Consider the following 21,763-nt stretch of genomic DNA (forward strand, 5'->3'; position numbering starts at 1 on the left):
GGGCGTTTTGTGGATCATCTTTCTGATTGCATTGCACCATTGCGAGCGTTGCTGAAGTCATCAACGTTGTCTTTCATTTGGTCTTCAGATTGTGAGCGGGCGTTCGGGGATCTCAAAGAGTTATTGACAACTCCTCCGATTTTGGCATATCCTAACTACACTCGACCTTTTATTTTGCACGTGGATGCTTCTGACATTGGTCTTGGAGGTGTGTTAATACAAGAGAGCTCGAGTGTGCCTGATTAGTGCCATCCCATTGCATATATAAGCCGTACATTACAACCAGCGGAGATGAACTACTCCACGACAGAGGAGTGTTTAGCAGCAGTCTGGGGTTTCGAGAAACTTCATGCATATCTACATGGCTCTCGAACGTTACTTGAAGGTGACCATGCTGCTGTTACTTCATTATCAAAGTAGAAGAACCTGGTTGGTCGTATTGCTCGGTGGGCTTTGAAGCTTCAGATATATGATTTTGATGTTGTTCACCGCCCAGGGAGTTCTATGGCTGATGCTAATGCCCTTTCTCGAGCTCCTCTTCCTTCTTCACTCTCTTCTCATGTTTCTGACGAGCCTGTCATTCCAGCATCTGTGGATTTTCAAGACAAGGATTTTGTGCCGTCGGCGGTTGCTGTACTTGACGTTCTGTGTCCACAAGGTGTAGAGCAAGATCTACCTTTGCTTGATGAGGTTCGTGAGGCGTAAAAGATTGAGCCATGGATTCGAAGGCTTTGAGATGGGTTTGAGAATCCTACATCACTTGCTAATGACTTGCCTTTCCAGCATTTACATTCTCAATATCATCTGAAGATGGCCTTCTTTATTTTGTGGGGACAAATCCTGATGATCATTTACAGCTGTGGTGCCTTCTATCTTTATTCCATGGTTTCTCCATGCCTACCATGATTCTCCTGTTCTAGGTAGGCATATGGGACATTGTCGTGTAATCGAGAAGCTACGCAGGTCTTTCTATTGGCCGGAGATGCGACGTGATATTATTCGGTATGTACGTAGCTGCGTTTGGTGCCAAGCTCGTAATACTCCCCCTCGGGCTGCGGAAGGATGGTTGGAGTCAATTGCAATTTCCCGTCCATTTGAGTTGGTGGCATTTGATCTTATGGGACCTTTTCCACGGTCGACTGCTGGCAATGAGTATATTATTATTGCTTCTGACTACTTGACTCGTTGGGTGGAAGTTGGTGCTCTTGCTAGCACCTCTGCAACTGCTGTTAGATACTTCCTCCTCAATCGAGTGGTGTTCTAGCATTCTTGTCTAGAGCAGATTCTTTCGGATAATGGTCCTGTATTTATGGCTGAGGCATTTCATGTTTTGACGTCTCGGTTGGGGATTTGCCACACTTTCACGAGTGCTTATCATCCACAATCAGACGGTCTGGTGGAACGGCTCGTTCGGACGTTCAAGGGGATGATTGCGAAGTATATGAACTTTCAGCATTCGGATTGGGATAGTTATTTGCTGTCTATTCGGTATGCATATGTCACTGGGGTGCAAAGTTCTGTTAGTGCTTCACCATATAAACTCCTATATGGTTATGATCAAATATTACTAATGGAGTTAGGTTTACCTTCGCGATTGCTACGAGCTGCGGATGCTAGGTCATGGGATCAATATTTGACAAGCATTCTTCCACTTGTCCGAGCGGAGTCTGCCGAACACTTAGGCCGCGTACAAGTGGGACAACAACGGCGTTACAACTCCTATCATCGTCCACCTGCAAAGAACAAAGTGGATGATTTGGTATTAGTCCGTTTTCCCCATCTTACGGTACATGGTTTATTTAAGAGGCTCCTTGCACAGTGGAAAGGACTATATCGAGTGTTGCGGCAAGTTGGACCACAAGTTTATGGGGTTTGGCATGATATCCAGCAGGCCGATCCTCCAGAGATTGTGCATGTATAGCGGTTGAAACGCTTCATACAAAAGGATCAGGAGCGGTTAATACCATCTACAGATCCGCCGATGCCTCCTTTTGATATTCCTCTAGATCTCGGCCCGTCTACAAGAGAACTCTGATGGTTTTCCATTATTCCGAGATGAGGGGATGATGTGAGGGCCAAGTGTACGGCTACGATGCCGTATACTAATATTAGCGTAGTGGGATTTTGGTAACCGTCGAATTGGTTTCAATCCAGACCACTTGCTCTTATATATAAGTTAGGGTTTTTGGGCTAATTGATATGCACATTTTTGTATTCCCTTTCCATATTCCATGCACTCACAATCTGAATATTCTGAAATTATATTAAACCTCTTAATATAATTTTAAATTTTTATTTATTTTAATTTGTGAGTGCTTGGGATATAGGAATATGTATATTAATTAGGGTTTAGACCCCTGCTTATATACAAGAATGGATGGACCAAGATTCAGTCCCAAATGGATGGTCAATATGCAATAGTACTATAATTAATATATCACCTAGCCAAGGTAATACATATATATACATATATATTTATTTATTTATTTATTTATTTATTTATTTATAAACCTTACATTATCTTTCTATTCGGAAGATGAAAAGGTGATGATAATAAGTTAGGTGGAACATCTAAAGCTTCTGTTGGGCGATTATAAACTACCAGAAGAATCTAAAGCTTCTACAAAACCACCAATAAAGTTGCTGATAAGCATGATTGAAACAAAACCCAAAGCTATAACATAAGCACCGATCGATTATGGAATCCCGTTCAATCAGTTATAATTTTATATGCAACAACTAAACGCTTAAACTAAATTTGAAACTATAACATTAAACCAAAGCAAGGGACTTCAAGAACCACTATAATCTATGAAATGCCATTGCAACAATTAATACTTCCCACATTTAAATTTGCCCATTAATAATCCTTTAAGACCACTATTAGTTTAGTCTTAGGACTATAAGTAAAACAACCATCTTCCTCATTTAGCACCCTACATGAGAGGTTGAACTCACTCTGCCATTTATGTTCAACCTCACTCCACTATTGCATTTGTTCAGCTTCACTATGTTGGGGTTAAATATTCTATTCAGACTCACTATACTCATTCTCATTCTATAATCCATGTTGTTTATCCTCACTCCACTATTGTATTCGCTTATCTTCACATCATTGTTAGGGTTGGACTCCTGTCTGTCCCCTCTTCCCCCTCCTCCGAAGAAAAAAAGTTTTGAAGTGTTGGGGCAGAAAGAAAAAAATGAAAAAATATTGAGGAAAAACAATTGTAAAAGAAGAAAAAGTGGATAAAGAAGTATCAGAAGAGGAATTTGTATCAACTGACAATGTAGAAATAGGAAATCAAAAAGACATCTACTCAAATCTTGGAAAAATACTTTGGCCAACACAATATAAGTAAAAGATTCACACTGCTCAACTTCCTTAACACACAACTCAACACTTGAGATGAGAAAATTAATAACAACATTCACACTCTTAAGGGAATAGATAAATTCCTCAACAATAACGGTAAAACAAAGACTTTCAATGACACTTATAAATAGGGACATACATTTAATCTGAAACTCTAGCCAAAGTGACTCAACCTTTGGAACAAAAGAAAACTCAGCACTAGAATTGATTAAAGACGTTGCCAATGAAACAAAAGCAAGATTTTCAATTTCATGCACACACTCAACATCTAAATTAATATGAGGAAGATAAAAAACATTCAACTCAACACTGGATTGAGAATAAGAATCATAAGAGTCATAAATGATCAATGTGCCAAGAGAAGAAAACACTATAGATGAGGAAGAAATACTAAAAACATGAAAAGGTGGTTCAAACTAAGAAATAAAAAAAAGTTAAGAAAGAATAAAAGGTAAAAAGAAAGGATCAAATGGCAAATTGAAGGATTAACACTTACCCTGTGAAATTTCCAACTCATCTTCAAAGTTATCTTTATAATAATTAAACTCTTCATCACAATCCAGAATCCATTCAAATTCATAAACATCGTCTTCCCATAAACTTGATCCTTAAACATTCTCCAAAAACCAGACTATATTATCTATAACTTCAGAAGTTAGAAACGGCAATGCAGCATCAATATAATCACACCTCACAGCACTAAAAGTTCAATCTAATAAAATAGCATTAACAGCTTTAAGTGATATACTTTTTAATTGATGACGGTATAGTATGGTAGAAGAAGAGGACGTAATGAAGATCCAAAAAAAGGATAGATCTAAATACAATGATAGTTAAAGTTCTAAATCTTGCAAAAAATTAATACAAATTTAGATCTAAAAGAAAATGAAAAAATAAAAACAAAAAGCATGATCCCAAACATTAAAACCAAATTGCAATGCCCTTCACCTCCACTAATGTGAGTGCTCAAAATATAAGAATAGTTATATTAATTGGGGTTTAAACCTTTGCTTATATACAAAAATGAATGGACCAAATTCAATCCCAAATGAACAATCCATATGCTATAGTACTATAGTTAAGATATTATCTAGCCATGGTAATACATACACGTACTTTACAAATTGTAATTATGTTTTATTAGAAAATTTTAGTGTTCAAGGCTGAATAAGCACTGAACAAGCAATTGCTTTAGATCATCCACATTTCAAATTGTAGTCTTGAGATATCACTCTTTGAGCCAAGCTTGATTGCCTGGGGCAGGAGGGTCAGCCACACCAAGTGCGGCTGGGATCGTAGACATGGGAGGGTCGGCCATGCCAAGTGCGGCTGCGATCATCGACGTGACCGCGGCAATCCAGCCTTGACCTGAAAATCGTTGACTCCTTCACAAAAACATGATCACGGACTGCTTCTCCCATTTTATGTCGCTCTTGCCATTTTCCTGACTCGTCGGGTTGCTTTAATCATATCTCTCATGGACAGTTGTATATAATAAAGAAAGCTAACCCTGCACCGAGATCTGTCTTTTCTTCCTGCTTCCTTCAATCTACGGGTTGTTAGGCATGCATGCAGACCGACTGGAGATTGTCTCTACGGTTGAAGCCTGGAGATTGAGGCGGCGCACGCTTGTTGGAAGAATTGCAGATCGCCACGTTGAAGAGGAAGTATTTCCCATAATATGCCAGATTTTTGCCCATATTTGCAACAGGAAACAGAATGGCAATGGCGCAGCTCAACAAGGCGCTGTGGTGCGACCGGGAGATCTTCGCCACCGGAGGTGAGATTGACGTAGCAAAGTTTCGGATGCCAGCATCGCTGCATGTGGAGGGTGCCGAGAGGATCAGTCTTCCACTTTCGCCGCTAGGTCTCGCCAAGATAAAGTCCGTGTCCCAGCAAGCTCCATACGGCCTTGGGGAGAGAACTCTCGTCGACACAGATGTGAGGCGAGCTTGGCAGATCAATCCCGACAGGGTCTCTTGCCCCGAGGTTCCAAACTTCTTCTCGACGGTGCCTCGCGACTTGGCCGCCCATGGACTCGCCGCCATGGGGCTGGATTCCACTGCTCTGGAGCTCGACGTCAAGCTCTACAAGCTGCTGCTCTACGAGGCTGGTGGCCACTTCAAGTTCCACAGGGACACGGAGAAGGAAGATGGCATGTTTGCGACCATGATCTTGCAACTTCCGACGAGCACCGGACACAGCGGCGGGGCTCTCGCCGTCCGCCAGGGACGGCAGGGCTGCGAGTTTGATTTCTCGGACGGGAGCTCCAGCCACTACTTCTCGACGATCTTCTTTTGTGACTGTGAGCACCTCCTCAAGGAGGTGACGAGCGGGTTGAGGTTGTGCCTGGTTTTTAGCCTGGTGAGGAACAACGTGGAGTTTATACCCGCGGAGAACGTCCCGTCGTTCGTCTCGGCTCTTCCCCGAGTGAGAGCTCTCTTCCAGCAATGGGCTGCTGACACTGGTGATGATCAAGCAGATCAAGCAGAAGGTAATGATAACGAAGCAGAAGGTGATGATATAGAAGACGATGACATGAGAGACGATGATGACGAAGAGGATGATGATGACGAAGACCATAGCGATGATGATGGTGTTCGTGTTCAAGACGTCAGCAATAGTGACAGGAAGGGTCGTAAGCTACTGGCGGTTCCTTTGGCTCACAAGTACTCAAAGGCGAGCCTGTCTTTCGCGGGGCTCAAGGGTCACGACCGCGTGGTGGCCGCTCTCGTGAGAGCTTGCGAGTTTCTAGAGCTTCATCTCTGCATGCTCACCAAGCACAAGACCGTGGCGGACGAGCCCGAGGTCGAGTACGTGATTCACAATTGGATCACGGTGGACGACCAGCCAGCAAAGTTTAAGAAGTGGAACATAGACATCAAGCAAGAAATTCTCAGGGCCTCTCGGACAAAGACCGCTATCGATGCTGATTATGACGACGAAGACGCTGACGCGATTCGCGAGATTGACTTGTTTGATTTCCTCGAGGACGAGTTCCAAGGAACCGGGATGATGGCTGGCAACGAAGGTGGAACTGATCAGTACTTCTATCACGTAGCAGTGCTCGTGGTTTGGCCCAAGGACAGCTTCATGAGAACGATCTGCTCGTCGTTGGAGGACGTAGCGTGGGTGCTGGACTGGATGAGAGAAACTTATGGCGGTGACTTTGCAGCTCCTGGATCACCGTCGAGGGGACACTTGCAAGAGATGGTCACGTCTTTGACACACCGGTTTGATTCGCTTGCTTCGCTTCTCCAAGCGAGCTATTCAATTTACAACTCTGAGGAGAGACAAAAGGTCCTCCAAGCTCCGGGAAAGCTGCTCGAAGTTTGCGTCAAGTCTGGGCTTAGCGACGAGGCGCTGTCGATCATGAGGAGCTGGGGTGTGGAGCTGATAGACACCAAGGAATTCGCCATTACCGTGCAAGCTTACGGCTGGGAGGCTTGCAAGGAGATCGTTACCGGAGTCATAGAGCGCGTTGCCGGTGAAGCTGCGATGAAGCTGGGAGGTTTTCCTTCGCGGCTGCGGGATGGGGTCGGGTATCAGGACGGAGCCATTGTAGCTGCAAAGCTGCTGTGTGCCAAGCTCATGGCGAACTTGACCGGGATCGAGGTCCAGGGTGGTATGAAATGGAAAAGAGATGGGATCATGCTCTTGATCGAGTTTTGCCTCGAAGCTGGGCTCCAGGAGGAGGCCTCGCAGATCCTCGGCAAGCTAACTCTCCAGAGGCTGTGCGGCGGAACGCTGGCCAAAGTGATGCATTTTTTTCCGAGCCGCACCGGCGAAGTGGAGAGAACATGGGACGAAAGGAAGAAGGTGGCGGAGGATAGAAAGCTGGAGGAAGAGGAAGCGAAAGCGAAAGTGGAAAAGGCAAACCGTGGTTATGGCTATGCCGGGTCCGGTTTGAAGAAAGGCAAGAGCTCGGAAGAGCTGTGTGAGGCGTACGTGGGCGACATGGTGGAGTTTATGCTGGAGCTAGAATCGCTGGGACGCCTCGATGAAGCGCTGGGTTTTGCTGCCAGGCCTTTTCCTTGCGACTATGCTGCACGGAAGTTCACGGATCCGGGAAGGGGCAGTCTGGAAGAGCACTGGATTGTGGTTGCGCTGCTGCTAAAGCCCGAGGTCTTGCTGGCCAAGTCGGGCGAGCACAACGATTGTGTTGCGATCAAGACGATTCGAAAGGCCGCGGGCTTGGTTGACTTGAAGAACAACGAGGCGGCCAAAACGGTGGTAGTCAAGCTTTGCAAGGACGAGGTGGTGACCGCGGCCGATCTAGCGGAGACGAGTTCCTGGATTGAATACCACGGTGCCACCTCCAGCGGCATACAGAAGGATCGATCGTATTTAAGCCAGGAGGAGAAGGTGTACAAGACTTGGGAGAAGCAGAAGAAGTTCTTCGAGTTCTTGCTATGGCTGGAGGACGAGGAGCTGCTGGAAGCGATGGTGGAGTGCGTGAGTAAGAGGGCGAATCTTTTGAGGAGGATGCTGGAGAGGGAGGAGGGGCTCGTGAACGAGGCCGTGAAGCTTGGCGATGGCGTGAAGAGGGCGATGAAGAAGCTTGTGGAGGTGAGGATGGAGTATGTGTCGAGGGAGCCGAGCTTGGGCGACGTGGTGGAGAGCTTGACGCCGGCGTCCAAGAGGCTCAAGCTCTGCGGCCAAGTCGATGTTCGCCAGGCGATTGACAATCCTCGGCAGCAGCGGCGAGTTTACGAGATGGTGGTGGAGAATTGGAAGGGCGATAGTGCCGCGAGATCGATCGAGATGGAGAAGCTTCAAGCGCTCCACCAAATGCTTTGACGATCTGGTTCTTCCTTTTGCTCTATTCTCTTTCCTAAAATTTTCGTAAAATATACATCATTTCAAGTCAAACAAACAAGTCTCTAGCCTTTGACAAAGAGTTTGGATCTTTGACGTGAATATCTAGAGCAAACCCAGCCAGCCATCGATCTCACAGCGGCACGCCGCGGGCTCACCAATGAGCGGCCGTCCAGCGTGAAACTCGACAATCAACTTGGCGAAGTTCCCAAGATCGTAGAGCAAGTAATGGAAGTACGCCAGCCGGTGCATCCCTCTCTGCCTCATGAATGCCGTCCCGCCATGTCCACCCTCGCAGGCCAGGCAAGTGCTCTTCCCACCCATCGAGAACTTGAGCTGGTTTCGGCCCGCCACGTATCCTGGAGCCGGCCACGCTTCGTTGTCCTCGCTGAAATCCATGTCCTCCTGGAAACCAAGTTGAGAAAGAGAATATAGAAAGAATGAAACAAGGAGAGGATCTCGAGCGAAGTACCTGGCCCTGGAGGATGATGCGTTGGAACTCACGGACAGTCTCCCTAGTGACATACGTCTCGTAAAACACTGTCTTCTCGTCACCTTTGCACGGCCTCGAGGTGTAGCGAGCCGCGGCACGAAACCTCCCGTCGGAGCGCACTGCATACTCGAGCAGATAGTGGCCGCGTTCCCTCTTGACGCTGAACGAGAAGCCATCATCGCCATCTTCTTCAAGTTCTTCTTCTTTCTTTTCTCCAGGCTCCGGGGGATTTGCCTGGCACAGCCATCCGGCACGGATCTGCTTGCCCTCCACGGTCGACCCATCAAGCTGAGTAATGGTTTTGCGAGCCTGTGTGTCGTCGTCGCACTTGATGATCCCGTAGCCAACGTTGAGGCCCGTGGACATTGTGGTCGCTATCTCGATCTGGTCGGGTGTCAAGCCGTCAAAGCAGCCCGCATAGTCCTCGGGAAGTCCAGTCACCAGGACCAATCCCCCAGTTCCTGCGTGACAAACGAGCATAGTATTTGATTCCAAGAAAAGGATGGGCCTTACCGGATGAGCAGTGAAAGTCCTCGTCTTGTAAGAGCAAGCTCCACTGCTCGACGACATGATTCACGTCCTTTGGAAGCCTCCTTATTCTCGCAAGCAGCCTCTCCATGCCCCAAAACCTAGGCCCGCAGCCGTCGGATTTATAAACTCTCAACCGTCCAAAAGGTATAACGACGAAAAAATTATGTACAGCCCCAAGACTCTGTCAAAAGGAAACAAACGTAAGAAAGGAAAACAAACACAGAACTCTTCACCTGATTTACGATGTTGCAGTATTTATGTTGATGTCCTCAAGTCCCCCTAACTTGATGCTGGAGGGTGAAACAAGCCATTTGAGAAGTGAAAAGTAAGTTCAGATACCTGAGGCGTGCACAGGATATCGACACAAGGGACAGCTGAGCTTCGGCCACTGAGGTGGTGACTCCCCATTGAAGTCAGCATCTAATGCATGCATCGACTCCTGACGCATCCAAGACATGAAACAGGATGTGTGTCCGTGATGATTACAAGGCAGCACCGTCACCAATTCTCCTGGAGCACCAAACTTGTTGCACATACAGCAGTACATTTGTAGTACGTTGTCTCGCTGTTCTGCCGGCTCAAGAGGCGCTGTATGCTGTAACAAAATATAACTATTATTCACGATTCGTTTCAAAAAGAGTGCATACCTGCTGTTCCAGAGCTCTAAAAGCTGACAGAACCAATTCAGCCTGTTCGATAATTCTCGAAAAGTTATTGCAGAAGAGTCTTGGAATAGACTCGGTTGGTGCTTCTGCCAGCATTAGAGTTTCAACTTTGCGACCATAGGCATCAGACATATGTCGTATGGCTCTGTTAAAAGGAAAAAAACCTCATTAAAATGCTGTGTCAATGATGAGTTACCTGTTTATAAGAGCACAAGCTGGTTCAAAGGTCGCGACAATCAAAATATTAGGAACGTCACCCCAACCGCTAAACATGATCTCTTTTCGTCTTGTGAGATATTCCTTCCTAACCGCAAAGCGGTTTGCTTGAGTATAGAGTCTTATGAAATTGGTAACAGCCTGGGTTGAGAGCTTTAGCACCCCTAAAGAACAAAATTGTGAACACATTAGTTTTCAAGAACTCTGTACTTACTTGGACGAGCCATATGGGCGCACATCAAGTGCAAGAGATCCAATGGTTTCACCAGGGAGCCAGGACGGTATGGTAGATATGTACTCTCCAACTGAGACATCGTGCTCCATTGCTGCTGTTTCCAAGTTTCTATCAGCATCCTCTCTGGCGTTTCTTCATGACTAAGACTTATCAGCATACGATTGACACGATCTGGGAGTGGCAAAAGTAGTTTTGTCACCACTCTTGGTGAGTTTTCTGCAAAAACTTTGCAGCCTTTTAGAAAATCACAATTATTCACATAGCAGCCTACCTGCTGTGAGGACGACGATAGTTTTGCCTTGTAAGATGTGAAGACTCTTTGGTGCCAGACAGAGTGCACAAGGAGCTGTGTGATCACTTACAAAACTCGTGTTGTCACCAGGTAACACTCCGAAAAACTGTAGCTGCTGTAGAAGAACCTCAACTACAAGTGAGCCCGTTGATAGTAAGCTTATCACGCCAGTATCGATGTCCGGTAAATTCTTCATTAGCACGTGCTGTGTTTCAGGCGCTGAAGAAAACTCGAACGGAAGCTCGCAAGAAAACACGAGATAGTCATGAAACAAGCCATGACAAGAAATTCTTGCTGCACCCAATTTGTAATCAAGGAAAAGACCTCGGTACAAAGTCACGTTACCAGGGAATAAGTATCAAAAAGACATACCATTCAAAGAAGTGAGAGGCAAAAAGACGTTTGCATTCTGTCGTAGCATCTCCCGATATTCTAGATTGGTCTGGCCGTGTATAATCGCTGAAAATACCTGCAGGGCGAGCAACTTCTTTTAGAACTGTAGTTCCAAATTGTGAGAGAAAAAGTGTTTATACCACTCAAGGAAGTGCGGGCGAGGTAGATGTTTGCATGCTGTTGCAGCAAGTCCGGATATTTTTGATTGATCTGGCCGGGAAAATCACTTCTCAACTCCCAAGTGTCTAAGACTAAATATGAGAAAGAACAAAGATAAATCAGTCGAGAAGAAAAGCTTTTGGGTGTCTACTCACTGCATGGCGGCTCTCGGTAGCGCTCCGTTAAACTCCATCCCATTTGCGGTGCCAGCAAGTTCCTCGAGCCCTTCAAAACCACGATAAAAAAAGACCGTCAAGAGGACATAGCAACTACTACTCTATCGCTCCTAGATCCAGACTCCTACTCATAATGCTCTCTGTTCTTCCAAAAGATTCAGCTTACTTGGGATGCTAGATGACGGTGTAAGAATTTGTAGATTGTCCACTCCGGAGCAAAGCCAGTTTCCGAAACAGCGCGTTCCTTTCCAGCATAAAATGAGTCACAGAATACTACACACCATCATCTTACCTGATGGAGTCTGTAGTAGAAGCGATCGACTTTCAGGCTGTCGATGAGAGCAGCGTCGCAAGGTTCGGCACATCCAAAGTGCGATTCTTTCCAGCAAGAAAGTGGATTGCTAAGAAGAACACGAGAAAAGCTGTACCTCGGAGCGTTCCCTGTAGAAGGGCCATGGATCCCAGGACACGATCTTCAAGATTTCCGCGATGCCATTTGATTTCGGATCCAATGGAGCCTCCTATCCAGAGAAAGATGGAGACACGCGAAGAAACGGAGAAATATGGAGAAGGGGCAAGATTTCGGGAGATTTCACCTCAGAATCTCGACGAGGCCTGTACAAGAAGCGATCGCCGAGCGCTGCATTGCCGATCCCGAGCATTGTATTGCCGATTTCCGGATCATTCGGATCATCCGCAGCGGGCGCGCTCTCCTCCATTCCCTCCTCCCCCATTTCAAACTAAAACCCTAACCCCCGGGGTATATTAAATGCCTTTATCTTTTGATGGCTTAGGTTAGGTTAAAGAGCAAAATTAAAGGTCACGAAATAATTACAACAAAAGCTTCTTCCATTGAGAGTTATCGATCGAGTTTCTCTACAATCGATCGAGCAAGCACGCCGGAGGAGGCGAGAAATACGCTACACGCCTCTGGTGGAGCGGCATGAGCGGGATCCTAGGCGGCTTGTCCTCCTTTCTCACGCTCGAATCCTCCGACTGATCCAACACCCCGGGGCCTCTCGTGTAGACAACCGCGATGGCCGACGCAAACGCTTGCAAGTAGCTCACCGGAGCCTGGAAGGAGATCGGGAACAATCCATCGCTGATCGCTCCCAAGCGCAGCGAGGGAGATTGGCTTTTGTTCTTCCCCTGGAAAAAAAACTTAAAACTCCGATCAGCCAAGGAATAGAAGATAACTTCTCTTACCTGCAAAGAGATGTTGATGAGCTCTTTCGATCTTTGGAGCTCCTGCTGGCCTTCCAGGATCGTTAGACCGCAGCCGAGATCCCAGCTTCCACAGTCGCATCGCCCTCCAGAGCGCCACCGATCCATCAAAGGTTGAGGACCGCCACTTCCTCGTACTGGTAGCCCGTGGTTTCCAGCCGGGAGAACTACCGTCACGGTGGAGGCCGGAGCTTCTTCTCTCCCAAAGTCGGCCTTCACTCCCATCAGTTCTCTGAGCTTAAAGCTGTGCGTCCTGGCCTTGTTGTCGCCCTGGTTTTCTTTCGTCTCGGTCGCCACCTGCAGTGGCAATCGTCCCGGAAGGCTGAATCTCCGGCCATTAGAGCCCTTCCTGGACGAGTTCCTGAGTGCCTTCGAGCTCCATTTCTTGTTTAGAGCCTCCCAGACGGACTGTGCGCTGCTCACACCGGCGGACGATCGGATCACGATGGCGGCAAACTCTGGCGATGACTGGATCTTCACCTCCGCGGCCTCCACTTCGCTGTCACTCCACGAGCTTCGATCGTCGTCCGACTTTGGCCTCAGCGGACTGGAGCTTAGAGACTTCTTTGAGCGCCGGAGACGATCTCGCTTCGAAAACCGAGGCGAAACCAAGCTCGTAGGGACCATGCTCATCGCGACGTAGCGCGAGGAGGTCGCGTTTGCTAGCCGCACCGGAGAAGGGCTAGCCGCAGAAAAAGGTGACGGAAAGCTATACGGTGACTTGCAGCTCGACTGTGGCGATGTTCCAGTCTCCCAAGTCGAGAAGCTCAGCCTTGGGCTACATGCTCCATTTCCATCCGAAAGAACGAATTCCAGCTCCATGGTGTCGTCTTCATCCTTGCTTTCTGCTGGCACAACTTTGCTGCTGAAGGTCATGCTTCCAACAAGCTCTGGATCGGTCCTGTCTCTTCTCACCCAGTTCTTCCAGTGTCTTCTCGATCTTCCCTTCGGCTTCCAGGAGTAGAACGTGTATACCAGCTCCCCGGTCTCTAGGCCGTCAAGAGGACAGGATTTCACCGCTTTCGCAACAAGGATTTCTTCAAGACCGTCGACGGAGAATGTGAAACTCGGGGTGTCGTTCCGGACCACACAGTGAACATGACCATGGACAGTCCGCGATGGAACTACCATAGACATGCTCACGCTGGCCAGCTGCGCATTCTCTTCTCTTGACGTTGTTTTGCCGAATGACAGACGAGGAGAAGGCAGGCAGCGAGTTTTACCCCCGTGAACGCTGTCCTCGGAAGCGAAGTAGAGTGGACCCTTATATTCCTCCAAAAACGTCCCATCCTCCGGCACCACTGTCTTTGCCATCCCGAGACACCCCAAAGCTTTTGCTTCCATACCTCGAACTCGTCTGGGAGATGTCCCATACAGGCTTGTTTTGCCACTTGTCGAAGCAGATAACTCAGCACCAGCGCCTGTTTTCATCTTGAATTGTTCCCCACCTGTCTTCGCAAAAGACAAGCGATTGTTTCTCGGTTGACTGCTTGCAGGGTTTCGTCTCACACCCCCTGGAGAACTATGGTACCCGGACTTCTCTTCTTGCGTCTCAAAGGCTCTTGAAGGCGTAGCCACGGAGTTTCGTTCTGACAGAGGAGAAGGATGGCCGATAGAAAGCCGCGACTTGAACTTGTCATACGAACTTCTCCGAAAAGTCGGTCCGGGGCTCAACGGCAGATGCTTGGTAAGAACAGACCCCAAGCTCTTGGCAAGTTTCTTCCTTCGTGACGAGCGTATCCGCAACTCGCCGCCGCCATCGCCTGCTTGATCGAAGCAAGGATTAATGCAGCTGTGAATGTTCTTGGAGCAGTAACGCGTGCGATCTGTCCAAACTGGAAACGTTTCGTAGGCGTCATCTTGCAGAGAAACGGCTGCCTTGGGCGAGTCTGCTGCAGGAGTTTGTTTGTTCGTTGCCAGTTGCCTGTTGCCTGCGATCCTGACACTATCATCACCTTCGTCCCCCACCAAATTTCCCTCCACGAAAGAAAATTCGAAATAAGAGCTGTTGTCCCTGGAACTCGTTCCGGCAAGTTTCGATCCTGGCAAGAACTCAATGCTGGAGGTGACGGACAAGCTAACAATTGGTGAAACCTCCTCCTTGACGAAAGAGCTTGCGTCACTTCTGGATGAAAACGAAGAGCAATCAACCGTTGAAAACAGTGACGACGTCTCGCTGTTCGATGGCGAGTGGAATGCAGCGACTGGAAGCGTACTCTTGGGTGAAATTTCTTTGTCATACGTGTTTGACGGGCCCTCACCCACATAACTCTCGAGATTCTTCGCTATCTCTTCCCGAACGAGCTCCGACTGTGTGGACACCATAGCCGACATTTGTACAGACCTGATAAGTCACCATGGCAGAGAGAGATAGTATCCTATATTGTAAGAACTCGATCACTTACTGGCAAGAAAAAAACGATTTGATCTCTCCGCTGTCGCGTTTTTATGGAATGGAAACAGTGGTCAACTATAACGTGTTCCTTCCTGTGATCCACTTAGAAACTTTGATACGCGATTGTCCTGACACTGTTATGAAACAGAAAAGGGAATTGTTAGGAGCTACCAAAAGATTTTAAAAACCACTCACCGTCTCAGAAGCCCAGAGCTCTCACTCTTGACTCCCGTGAAGATCACGTTTTCTTCCCTGATGCATGCAAGGACTCTGTCCTCTCCAGCTTCTACTAGACCAAACCTGGCGATCGCAAGAGCATTCCAAAACATTCGCCCCAAACACCTCTGCTGGATTCTACTTTCGTCGCTGCTCGATCAAGTGGAATAGAAAGGGAGCGAGCTCTTGCCACTTCGTTGGAAGACTAAATCCAAGCTGCAGAGACGCAGATGAAGTGCAAGGCGATCGATCATAACAAAAGCTCAAAGAAATTTCTGGGCCTGGCAACTCACATTGATTCGCGACTGGGATAGATATTACGGAGCTCTCTGCCGGCTCCCTGGCAAACCTGATGAAAAAGAGTGGCCGTGATTTTGCAACGATCTCCTCCAGAGCTGCGCGACGGATGCATTAAATGTCTCATGAGACAACAAAAGATCATCCAGCGAAGAATCAGAGGAGCAAGAGAGAAGAGCGCTCCAATCGACCGATGCTGTCGAGGAAATTTGGCATCAAGAACAAGACGGTGCTAGTAGCGCTGCCACATTTCCCATGGCGGATTGCGTCTCTTCCACCATAGCCGCTGTAAATGCGCTCCCATACGAGGACAAAGAGAAATAAAACCTTTCTTGAGGCCTTCTTGAGCCATATGGCATAGATTGCCAGAAAAGTCGTACGCTAAAGTACGGCAAATTTCAAACAGCGACTTATATTTTCTAGAGAATTTACTATGGGTCGCTGCTAAACGAACTAGCGTGACCAGATTTTCTACCGAGCGAAAGCCTACCTAGCGGCCAGTAAGTAGGCTTGCTAAATTTTAACCAAGGGTAAAACCTGACAGTGATGCCGCGTGCATGGGAATAGTAAAGGTGGTGAAAACGAAGTGCATCGTGTGGCGCCAAGTGTCCGGCGAGATTCGCTCACACGGTGGTAAGGAAATTCGAATTTGGTGACAATGGGTCAAAGAACAATTAATACAAATTCTATCATACCATGTTGCTATGATCGGAGAAACATTGTGGAATGAATCTTCCACTATTCCTCCTAACAAACACAAGTCAATGCAAACATCTATTTTGTTAGTTTGCGCCAAATTTAACTGGCCACTATCAGCGCACTAACGCAACCTCACATCACAATCCACAAGAGTCCATACTTTCAGTATCCGAGAGAAAAGAAGAGAATATATCAATAGAATAATCATCCCTCCCAAAACGACGTCTTCCCTCCCATTCCTTAAAGCACGCCTTTTGGTTTTGAATTTCAAACTTTTGCATGGCGCGCGCGCCGTGGCGGCCGTACAGCGACAAAACCAAAGCGCGAATATCCTCTGCCATGCTCCCAAAATTTCAAGGAAAGTTTTAAACTCCGCATGAACGAACAAAGGTGGCGGCGTGTGTGAGTGGATTTCTCCAAAAAGCACGCGAGGTTTTGGACGGACAATAGGTAATTCAAACTGGACAATAGGAAAAAGCCATCTTCCATAGAGCAAATAGCTCGAAAAACTCTCCATGAACGAACAAAGTGTCCACGAAAATCCAGTCTCTGTGAGTGTTTGATTGAGAGCTACGCGCGCGGAGGATAGCCTGGAGGAGGATACCCAGTGGGAGGATAGCCCGCCGGGTATGGCTGGCCGTAAGCTTGCGTCGGCGCTGGAGGGAAGTAGCCAGCGGATGGAGGAACTGGCTGATCGATCCGGGACATCATCTGGAATCCTGGAGCTTGCATTGGGCGCTCGACGGGGCCGAATTTTCCGTCCCACTTGTCCATCTCGACTTTGTGCTGTGTCTGTGGAAGAACAAAACAAAATATACAAAAGAACTTGTCAACCATTGTCACGGGCTCGGTTGGAAGTTTTGTGCGTCTTACCTGCATACACGCGCACACCCTGCAAGAACAAAAGAAAAGAAGAAAAAGAAAAAGAACCCGTGATGAGATTGGAAGAAAAGACCAAAAGGAGTGCTCGGAAGAACTTACGTGCAGTAGACGCCGTCCGAGATGCAGTAGAGGATATTGGCAGCCTCGTAGAGATCCTCGCTGCCAGCGATGGCCGCAACCAGCGAGAAGATGCACGAAAGCTGCTGCAAGCAAAACATAAACCCCTGCGATCCAGAAAGGCAATCGTAAGTTCCATGAAGAACGAAACATATGATGTCAAGACTCCATACGATGATGAAGTTGTCACATTTCGTGTTCTGGAGGTTATACTCGTCCTGTAGCAAGTAGCGTGTGGACTGGACGGAGTTTGGGAAGAACAGCATCACCTGATACAAGTTTTTGCGTTTTTGGTTTTTAGAAACAACAAGGATCATAAGTCTGGGTGAAATTCTTGACTACCTCAGCGCAGAGACAAAGTTCCGGACAGCTTTGCTCGCCGCAGCTGCCACTGCAAGGCATATATCCAGCGCAGCATACGTATCTACAGTGATCAAAAGGGAGAAAAAATAGTTTAGAAAAAAAATTTCATAGAAAAGAGAAACCACGAGGAAAAAGAACGATCGTGCCTGGACATGTCGTTGTGAAGGGCCCGCTTTCTCAAGAGATAAGAAGCACACGGTGCACTGTAGAGAAGATCAAAGAAACAAAAAAAAAGGGATCGATCCAAGAATCGAGGAAGAGAGATCTTTATAAATCTCACCAGAAGGCGGCAAAGCAGCAAACTGGAAGCGAAATAACGGCCAAATATCAGCGAAGAACCAGCATTTGCGAGTAGAAAAGAGCGAAGCGAGAAAGAATCGATCGAAAAACTTACATGGACAATCGTTGAGAGTGGAATGCGTGAGATCGGTGTGCCAGAGGTTGCGGTAGGTGTTCCGCACCTCCATCTTATCGATGAGCGATTGCCTCCACATCTTGGAAGATCACGGGGGCGCGCGCTTCGTCGATCGAGTCAATCGCCCACAAAACCTAACACCAATGGTGGAACCCTAGCGGGGAATATTCGAACCTGGAAGAGCGCCATAGAGCAAGACGTACGAGGAGCCTGTTCTAGCGTCGAGATCCAAGACCTTCTTGGCCGCGCGCGCCGCCAGCACCGATTCGCCGTGGATCCGACACGCCCCCAGCAGCGTCTTCCACTGAATCCCCTCGCGATGGATCATCGGCATGCCGCGGACGAGATCCTCCGCCCTGGAGAGCTGCCCGGCGCGCGCGAGGAGATCCACCACGCACGCGTAGTGATTCTCGCGCGGCGCCATGGCGTAGTCGTCGATCATCGCCAGGAAGAAGAGGATTCCGTCCTCGAGCAATCCGCCGTGGCTGCAAGCGCTGAGGATGCTCACGAACGTCTTCTCCCCTGGGATGAAACCCTCGAGTGCCATCGCCCGGAAGAAACCCTTGGCGCCATCGCTGTGGCCGATCTTGGCCAGCGCCGCGACGAGCTCCGTCCAGGACACGATCGTGCGCTCCGGCATCGCCGCAAAGATCGCCGCCGCGACATCAAGGTCCCCGCAGCAGCAGTACATTTCGATCACGGCATTCGCGACGATCGAATCAGAGAGAAGCCCTCGCCTCGCGACCTCCCCGTGGAGAACCTTGCCCTGGGGACGATCCGTGACACTCGCGCACGCATCCAGCAAGCTCGTGAATGTGATCTCGTCCGCCACGAGATCCATCGCGCAATAGAGCCGCAGCGCTTCATAGCCCTGATCGCTCGCGACGTATGCCTTGATCATCAAATTCCAGGTCGCGACGCTCCTCTCTTTCATCCTATCGAAGATTTTTCTCGCTTCTAGCAGATGCCCATTCAAGGCATATGCTCCTACCATGATATTCCACGAGACTAGATTCCATTCCGGAATCCTGTCAAAGAGGCTTCTTGCCCAGTCGACCATTCCGCCAGAAGAGTAGGCCGATAGCATCAGATTCCACGACGTGATGTTATACTCGGGCATCCGATCAAACAGGCATTCCGCCCCGGAATGGTCACCTTCCTGGACATACGCCGTGAGCATGCAATTCCAAGATACCATGTTCCTCTCCAGCATTGAATCAAATATTCTCTTAGATTCCTCTATTTCCCCATTCTGGAAGTACGCCGTGACCAAAGAGTTCCAGGAGACTACGTTCGGCTCGGGCATTCTATCAAAGAATTTCTTTGCGCTTTCAAGATGCCCGAGGAGGGCATATGCCGAGATCATCGTATTCCACGACACGGAATCTCTCTCCGGCATCCCCTCGAAAAGATTCCTGGCATCGTCGAGATTCCCACTGCCGGCAAATGCCGCAATGAGGATATTCCAGGTGAAAACATTGCGGTGTGGCATCTTCTGGAACAGAAGGTGTGCTTCGTCAACGCTGCCACATCGGCCGTACATCTGGATGAGGAGATTGCAGAGGAACACATCCTGGCCGTCCTTTGCGATCTGTGAGTGCAGCTGCCGGCCAAGAGAGAGGCATCGAGGGCCATTGCACTGCCCCAGAAGAAACGCATATGCCTGTTTCGTTGGATCTGATGCTCTGTTTTTGATATGTTTTTCTGTCATTCACATTTTTATCATTTGAAACAAAAACTTTTTTATACGAAATTATGTCTTGCGAGGATCACGACTTAATCCTAGTTCTTTCAAGGACTTGAGGTACTGCTTCATGAGCGAGATTTTACTGTGGGTGAGGTGATCAAGGTAGTCCCATGTGTAGATTCCAGTGTTATGGAGATCATCAAATGTGATCCTACCATGTAAGAATTCTTTAGATCGCCCAACAAAGAATTAACTGAGATACCTGATAGCATAGTTTCCAATGGGGTCAATTGACATGATGCCAACATGCCTCCTTCCAGAAACTATCTAGAGTTTCAAGGGAAAACGATGATTTTTCAAGAGAAAGAGGAACTATATAAGAGAGAAAAAAGCGAACCTTGGATCTTCTCTTGCTATCAGCAGCTGGACTGTAGACTCGCAAGTACTCGGCAGACATTTGAAATTTCTGCCCATCGTCAAATTCGATCTCTGCCTGGCAAGAGTTGTTTAAGGAAACCACTCAAAGAAAGTTTCTTGCCTGGTGCGGATTTGGGACACGAACATTGATGACGGATCTCCCTCTCTTTCCCGAGAGAGCGAGCTGCCTCAACCACGCGCTAGCAAACACCATAACTAAAGCGTTGCCCTAACCTTGAGCCTAAATGTATTTATAACAAATTAGTTAAAGGCAGACTAACTCTCAGTTCGTTAGAAGTTGCAATGAGATGAGAATTTGTGGAACACTGCACATGGCCAGAGTAAAAGATTTCTAAAGAAGTTGGAAAGCTAAGTTTGGAATGAGCTCCATTAGTTGACTCTACCCCCTTTGAGGCTATGCTGCTCCAGGACCAGTCCATAACTACAATTCCATCCAATTCTAAACACGCGTCATACACAAATTGCATGGATGACGATGAATTGGTATAGTGTAGGTACTTGGTTTATGAATATTTACCTCTTATTTATTTATCATATCTTTCTTATTAAACTATAACAAAGTTGAGAATGGGAACAGTGGGCACACCATATGCTTTTTGGATTTTAGTTAGTGTTTACTATCCACGTGTGCCTAAATGAGGAACATGGGACCTAACCTACGATACTCCCTTAATCCCACCATGTCCTTCCATCTCATGTAGCCACCACTGTAATTGGCTGCCTGTGCTCAAAAGAGTAGCCTTGTCCCATTCATGCCATGTCTTCTCCTTAGCATATACAAGTTGGTGTTTTGAAAACACAATGGAATTACTATCAACGTGAATTTTGTAGAGTGCGAAACTCTATTGCTAGAGTTTGGCACTCTACAAAATTCACATTGATAGTAATATTGCTAGAGTTTGGCACTGACCACAATTCATAACAAGCCTACAAGCCTGCCTATTTGGTTTTCGGATTTTATATATTTTTAATCTCATTAATGATCTAGATCTTAATGATATATATTTAATGTTAAATTTCACTCCAATGGTTATTTTTTAAGATATTTTATTCTAAAAGATCTAAGCCTTTATTTTGAGTACAAAAATAGGTTTATTAATTGGAAGAAATTAATAAAAATTGCAGTTGCCTTGGTATCTATAGAAATGGATGGATCAGGCTCAATTTTTAATATGTTAAACTATTATAATTAAAGTATTTACTTTATATGTTTGTATATATGTGTTTGTATGTATGTATGACATGTATATCTGTCTGTCTGTCTATATGTGTGTGTATTTTTTGCTGAGCTATTGTTGACTACCAATTGAAATTAGAAACTCCAATAGACCATTAATGTAGTTGATCCAAAGTTATATATAAGCTGAAGATTTCACTACCAATCAAAATTTAGAACTCCCATAAAACCATTAATATAGTTGTTGATAACCAAAACAGAACCCAAAGTCATATATAAATTTCATTTGGATTTCTTAGGAGGTCATCCCTTAATTTTTCCCAAGTTGTTCCATTTAATTGCTTATAATTATTTAATACTGAATGTTTATAATTGTTTGAGTGTTTGCTCTTAAATTTGAACTTCCTAGAAAGTTACCCACCAATACTCATTTGCCCCTTAGAACAATTTTGCCACATTATAAGAATGTCAACACATCCTTTAATTACACATCTAACTCTTT

The 21,763-nt window shown here is 46.8% G+C and overlaps 4 protein-coding genes across 4 annotated transcripts; all 4 read right to left on the reverse strand.

Annotated features, from left to right (window-relative positions):
- Positions 1 to 8,188: 8,188 nt before the first annotated feature.
- LOC112348895 lies at positions 8,189 to 9,333 on the reverse strand. The gene is made up of 3 exons (XM_024682249.1): positions 9,198 to 9,333; positions 8,664 to 9,145; positions 8,189 to 8,596 (listed from the first exon to the last, which is right to left on the reverse strand). The coding sequence occupies exons 1-3, from the start codon at positions 9,301 to 9,303 to the stop codon at positions 8,297 to 8,299; spliced, it is 888 nt and encodes a 295-aa protein (XP_024538017.1). The 5' UTR covers positions 9,304 to 9,333; the 3' UTR covers positions 8,189 to 8,296.
- A 2,846-nt stretch (positions 9,334 to 12,179) lies between these two features.
- On the reverse strand, positions 12,180 to 15,796 carry LOC9656956. The gene is made up of 5 exons (XM_024682236.1): positions 15,480 to 15,796; positions 15,166 to 15,402; positions 14,981 to 15,104; positions 12,558 to 14,919; positions 12,180 to 12,500 (listed from the first exon to the last, which is right to left on the reverse strand). The coding sequence occupies exons 4-5, from the start codon at positions 14,907 to 14,909 to the stop codon at positions 12,228 to 12,230; spliced, it is 2,625 nt and encodes an 874-aa protein (XP_024538004.1). The 5' UTR covers positions 14,910 to 14,919; positions 14,981 to 15,104; positions 15,166 to 15,402; positions 15,480 to 15,796; the 3' UTR covers positions 12,180 to 12,227.
- Positions 15,797 to 16,633: 837 nt separating this feature from the next.
- Positions 16,634 to 18,151, reverse strand: LOC9630078. The gene is made up of 8 exons (XM_002961884.2): positions 17,939 to 18,151; positions 17,825 to 17,846; positions 17,691 to 17,747; positions 17,524 to 17,605; positions 17,355 to 17,450; positions 17,164 to 17,288; positions 17,056 to 17,074; positions 16,634 to 16,974 (listed from the first exon to the last, which is right to left on the reverse strand). Exons 1-8 carry the CDS (start codon positions 18,036 to 18,038, stop codon positions 16,753 to 16,755), a joined length of 723 nt encoding a protein of 240 aa, XP_002961930.1. The 5' UTR covers positions 18,039 to 18,151; the 3' UTR covers positions 16,634 to 16,752.
- Positions 17,795 to 20,115, reverse strand: LOC9630079 (pentatricopeptide repeat-containing protein At4g02750). Its single transcript, XM_024682242.1, has 2 exons — positions 20,044 to 20,115; positions 17,795 to 19,857 (listed from the first exon to the last, which is right to left on the reverse strand). The coding sequence occupies exon 2, from the start codon at positions 19,668 to 19,670 to the stop codon at positions 18,114 to 18,116; it is 1,557 nt and encodes a 518-aa protein (XP_024538010.1). The 5' UTR covers positions 19,671 to 19,857; positions 20,044 to 20,115; the 3' UTR covers positions 17,795 to 18,113.
- Between the last annotated feature and the right edge of the window lie 1,648 nt (positions 20,116 to 21,763).

Source organism: Selaginella moellendorffii, unplaced genomic scaffold, assembly GCF_000143415.4.
Source record: "Selaginella moellendorffii unplaced genomic scaffold, v1.0 SELMOscaffold_1, whole genome shotgun sequence".
In the NCBI taxonomy this organism is placed as follows: Eukaryota; Viridiplantae; Streptophyta; class Lycopodiopsida; order Selaginellales; family Selaginellaceae; genus Selaginella; species Selaginella moellendorffii.